General features: G+C 48.4%; 1 protein-coding gene across 1 annotated transcript in view; it reads right to left on the bottom strand.

The window, feature by feature from the left end:
* SLC35F1 (solute carrier family 35 member F1) overlaps nucleotides 1–4,426 on the bottom strand; it is a 165,389-nt gene that overhangs the window by 59,104 nt on the left and 101,859 nt on the right. Inside the window, exon 3 of the mRNA XM_021713678.1 lies at nucleotides 1–100. Coding sequence (XP_021569353.1) covers nucleotides 1–100 — 100 coding nt within the window. The remainder of the gene's footprint in view (nucleotides 101–4,426) is intronic.

Raw genomic sequence — 4,426 nt, 5'->3', positions numbered from 1 at the left:
TGCAGACCACGATGCCGAGGAAGTGCACAGCCTTGTACCGGATCAGCAGGAAGAACCAGGAGAGCAGAATCACCACGGGGATCACGAAGCAGTCCAGGAGCTGCGGGAGGGAGGGGGCAGACGACAGGCGCGTCAGGGGCGGGTCCCGCGCAGCCGGCAGAGCCGCCCAGGGCCGCGGGCAGGGCCTGCGCGTTCGCGGAAGCGGAGATGTCGTGTGGACCGGGACGGACTCTGAAACGGACGCGAGCTCGCCCCACCTTTTCACGGAACTACAAGCGTCTCCCAGACCTTGGCGGAGGGAGAAGGCACGTCTCCGCCTCCCGCAGAGCTGCCTCAGGTTCCGTGGGGACACCTGGGGTGCGAGAGCCCACTGAGCCAATCTCGATGGCCCCGCTGCGTTGGGAGTGGATCCGGGAGGTGAGGGTGCAGAGGTCTTACACTTTTTAATAAACGGTTAGAATTTAGACAAAAGTTGAATTTTATTTCTCTGACAGCTGCCTCTCCATTACCAGTGAAAGTTCATCTATTCTTGTCATTTCACTCTTCAAGGAAAAGATTGCTCCAACTGTAAATACAAACATTGGTCTCAAAAGTTTACACATACTTTAAAAATACTGTTGTAAAAAAGATTATTTTTTTCTAAAAAGTGTAGAAAAAGTGAATTTGATTTAATTTTTAAATACATTTTATACAAATAATGAAATGCCATTTGACACAGTAAGCCCCAGGAGTTGGTGGAGAGTTCTTCCCACTCATGCAGAGAGATAATGTGCTGAAATGGGAAGCCTTGCCAGGAGCCAGAAGGACTGAACTTCAGCACCAGATCCTCACTTATTGCTGTGAGACCTTGGGCAAATCACAAACTCAGGAAAGCCTCCATTTTCTGTTAGTAGAATGAAGAGGATAACTTTCCCCAAAGATCAGTAGGAAGCTCAGAGATGATATATATGAAGGTGTCTTGTAAGTTACGAGCCCCCCAGTGCTGTTCTACACCCTGCTTACAAACACATGCTCTGGGCTCCAGGGAACTGATTCTGTATCTACCACACCATGGTAAGATCTCTGGATATGTTTTCAAGGCAGGGTCTCCACTAGACAAACCGATATCACACAGGACGTCAAATTCCATGTGCCACATTAGAAACTTGTGATTTGTCCAACTGTTCAGTACAGCTCTTTGCTAGAATCTTAATCAACCTCTACCACCTAGCAGCCAGCACTGGGCAGTGATCCTTAATACTCCTTCATTCTACTGCCTACCCTTTTGGTCACCAGGATCTGCCAATTTAATCTTCTAAACATCTCTCAAATTTGCTCATGCCCCCCTCTCCCATTTCTGCCACCTAGACTGAGCTAGCACTCTCCTCTGTGGCATAAAACTCTCCTTCCTGCCTTAGGGCTTTCACTCATGTATCCCCCCCTTCTGGAATGCTCCACCTCTTGAACTTGAACTTCTCGCCCACTTTTCCTTCAGGCCTGCACTTGTGTGTGGTCTCCTCAAGAAAGCCTCTTGGATCCCCAGGCTAGGTCAGGTCCAGTTTCATTCTGTCCTTGAAACCTGTTCTCTGTCGTCTCAGTTGCAACAGTACTTAATTACTATGAAATTACTGGCATAACGTAGGACTTCCCCACGCATCCAGAGGTCCATGAAGGCAGGACTGTGTTCCCAGGACCCAGAGCACCACAGGGCTCACGAAGAGTATTCGGGACTAGTTAAGAAACAAATGCCTGCAAAGACCTTTAGTAACCCGAAACATCAAAACAGAGTTTCCAAGATTCATTAAAGGCTGTCAAAGCATCCCTGAGCATCAGAGCAGTTTCTTGGTGCTGTAACAGTACCCAGAATCCCCTCCTGCCTCAAAGCTTTTTGTGACCTGGGCAGATGCTCATGCTTCTTCCTCTACGCACTGGGTCTTCTCCTTCACAAAATGAAACAAGCACTCAAGTGGTCCCTGGGGTTGCTGTGAGATGACACGGTGAGGGAGGACCATGTGGGTGCTAAGTGGCACTGGCTAAGGGCTGAGCCCAAAGGTCAGCCTTGGAACTCTTGGAAGGGCTGAGTGTAGGGGGTGGCGGTGGATAGGATTATACCACAGCACACAGTGACTCACTGCACAGTTAATTAGCAATGTAATTTAATGATCCTACTTGATGGGGAAATATGCTCTAAGGCAGGTTTCACAACTAGCCTCAGATGCTGTTTAAGTATATTAGGAAATTTCAGTCTGCCAGTGAAAACTGTTCACTGGGCATGAAACAGTTGGTGCTCTGTGTTAAAAAATTAAAATGATTGAATCGAGTTGAAATATTTAGCTCCACGTTCCACAATTGGGATTTCATTATCTGGCTGGAAGCCCTTGGTCAGTGGAGCTGCAAAGCTCCATTCCTGAATTATTGAGAGCAAACCACGTCATCGGCTGCTGAGGAGGGCGGAAATAAACCTGTTTGGTTCTTGGTGTCATTAGAAAACCCAAAGCTCTCTTAATGGTTCAAGCTGAAAACTTGTTATGTGTGTCAGGAGGTCCTGTGGGGAAGGACAGACTTTTGGAAAGAAGAGAAAGGAAAGGGGTCACAATCAAGCCAGGGTCTCGGGACATTCGAGTGAGGGAGGCTTGGTGCGCAGCCTGCATTGTGGCTCAATAATTGGTGGCTGAACGGATCGGTAGATGGGCAGACGCGTGGCATCCCTGCCTGTCAGAAGGGACCCCAGAGAGTCAAGGTTGCCACTGGCATTTTGGGTGGGACAATGCTTTGCACTGCAAGGCTGTCCCATGCTCTGCAGGGCATTCAGCATCATGGGGTGTGGCCATTCAGCACGGCCACTCATTTGCAAAGGCCCCTGGAGGGCAGCATCTGCCCAGCTTAGAATTCCCAAGATCCCTTTATTTAAAAGTTGAGGACTCACAAGTGCCGGGAGGCGGGCTGATGTGATTCGGGTGACACAAACTGTCAGTATCAGCAGGAGTCATACCATAATGATTTTTTGAGCAAATATTTTAATGAAGGTCAATGACAGGAACATTTAATTGCAACAGCTGGAGACCACACCATGACATCTGTCACTGTGGAAAATAAACTCTTTGGCAGTTGCTATTAGTAAATGGGTTATTTTGGGGGGGTGAATTTTGTCTTCTGCTTTTCTCTTGCAATAACATAAAACACACTGACAAAATAATTTTCCAATAATTTTCTGGCAGCTTAACTCCCCAGCAGAGTGGGTAGTCAAATAGTAAAAAAGAGAAGCATGATCCTAGACACTAAAACTGGGTTTGTTAAAAAAGAAAAAGAAAGAATACCACCTCTGATTCTGTCAATTAATGATCTGTTTTATAGATTTAACTTTCTCTGCCTGCATTTCTTTATCCAAAAGGAGATCATGAAATATCAAGCACAAAAAATAAACGATTGACCATTTATGCTCTGAAAAACACCTCGGAGAAAAAAGTGTTCATCACCCTTAGATTTACATAGCATCTTTTGTTCTGAAGGATTTACCCGAATCTTACACCATCAGTAGTCAGACAACACATGCCAGAGAGGTCTGCAATCCCACCATCTGGTTTTGTTGATGGAGACATGGAAGCACAATGGCTGGGCTCCCCCCTCTCTACAGTCATGGCAAGAGCACCACGATTATCACTCCAACCTTGTTGTTTTAAATGACATTTACAGTAGCTCGTATTATGTTTATAATCACAGCTTATGAAACCATCGTTTTTATGTAAGACTAAGGGAATCTTCCCAACAGCCCTTTAAAGGAGTATGACTGTGCCCATTCTGTAAATAAGGAAACCGGCGTTCTAAGAGAAAAGCAAGTTAATACTAAAACTGGGGCTAACATACTAGCCTCTGGATTCCTAGATCCGAGTTCAAGCGCAGCTTTCAGAAACTGTTTACATAAAAAACGCCCAGGCTGACAGTGCTGTTGGGAAAACAGGAGACAGCCAGCATTAAACGGCATCGACATTTGAAATGCATCTACAAATAGGAAGATCGTGGCACCCTTTAGCTTCCTCCTCCCTTTTCTTCCCCACGGCAGCAGGCCTCACACCTGGCCCCACGGCCGCCCGCCAACATCCGCCCCGGCTTCTCCCTTCCTCTGAACGCCCCCGGCTCGGACAGCACTGCCGTCCAGGTCCCCTTGGCTTCCGACGACCAGCTTCGCAAAGCCTGCGCCAGCGTGACAACTGCCCCCCACCCCAGCCGCTGCACTCACGAAGACGGCGCGTTTCCCGCGTGCCGGTGAAATCTGCCTGCGTAGACTGCCCGTCCTCCTTCCGGCTGGGGGACACCCCGGCTGTATCCTGGTTTTACAGACAGGCTCAGCTTCTCGGGCTCACGTGCGTTCGCAACCCCGCGTCTGGAGGCCGGGCAGCTCACGACCCGACGCGGCTTCGTGGAGTGGACGCAGGGGCGGGCTCCCCCT

The sequence above is a fragment of the Carlito syrichta genome, unplaced genomic scaffold (assembly GCF_000164805.1).
Source record: "Carlito syrichta isolate Samal-C Ts95f unplaced genomic scaffold, Tarsius_syrichta-2.0.1 Scaffold304667, whole genome shotgun sequence".
Lineage (NCBI taxonomy): Eukaryota > Metazoa > Chordata > Mammalia > Primates > Tarsiidae > Carlito > Carlito syrichta.
This window is presented reverse-complemented; position numbering and strand designations above follow the sequence as displayed.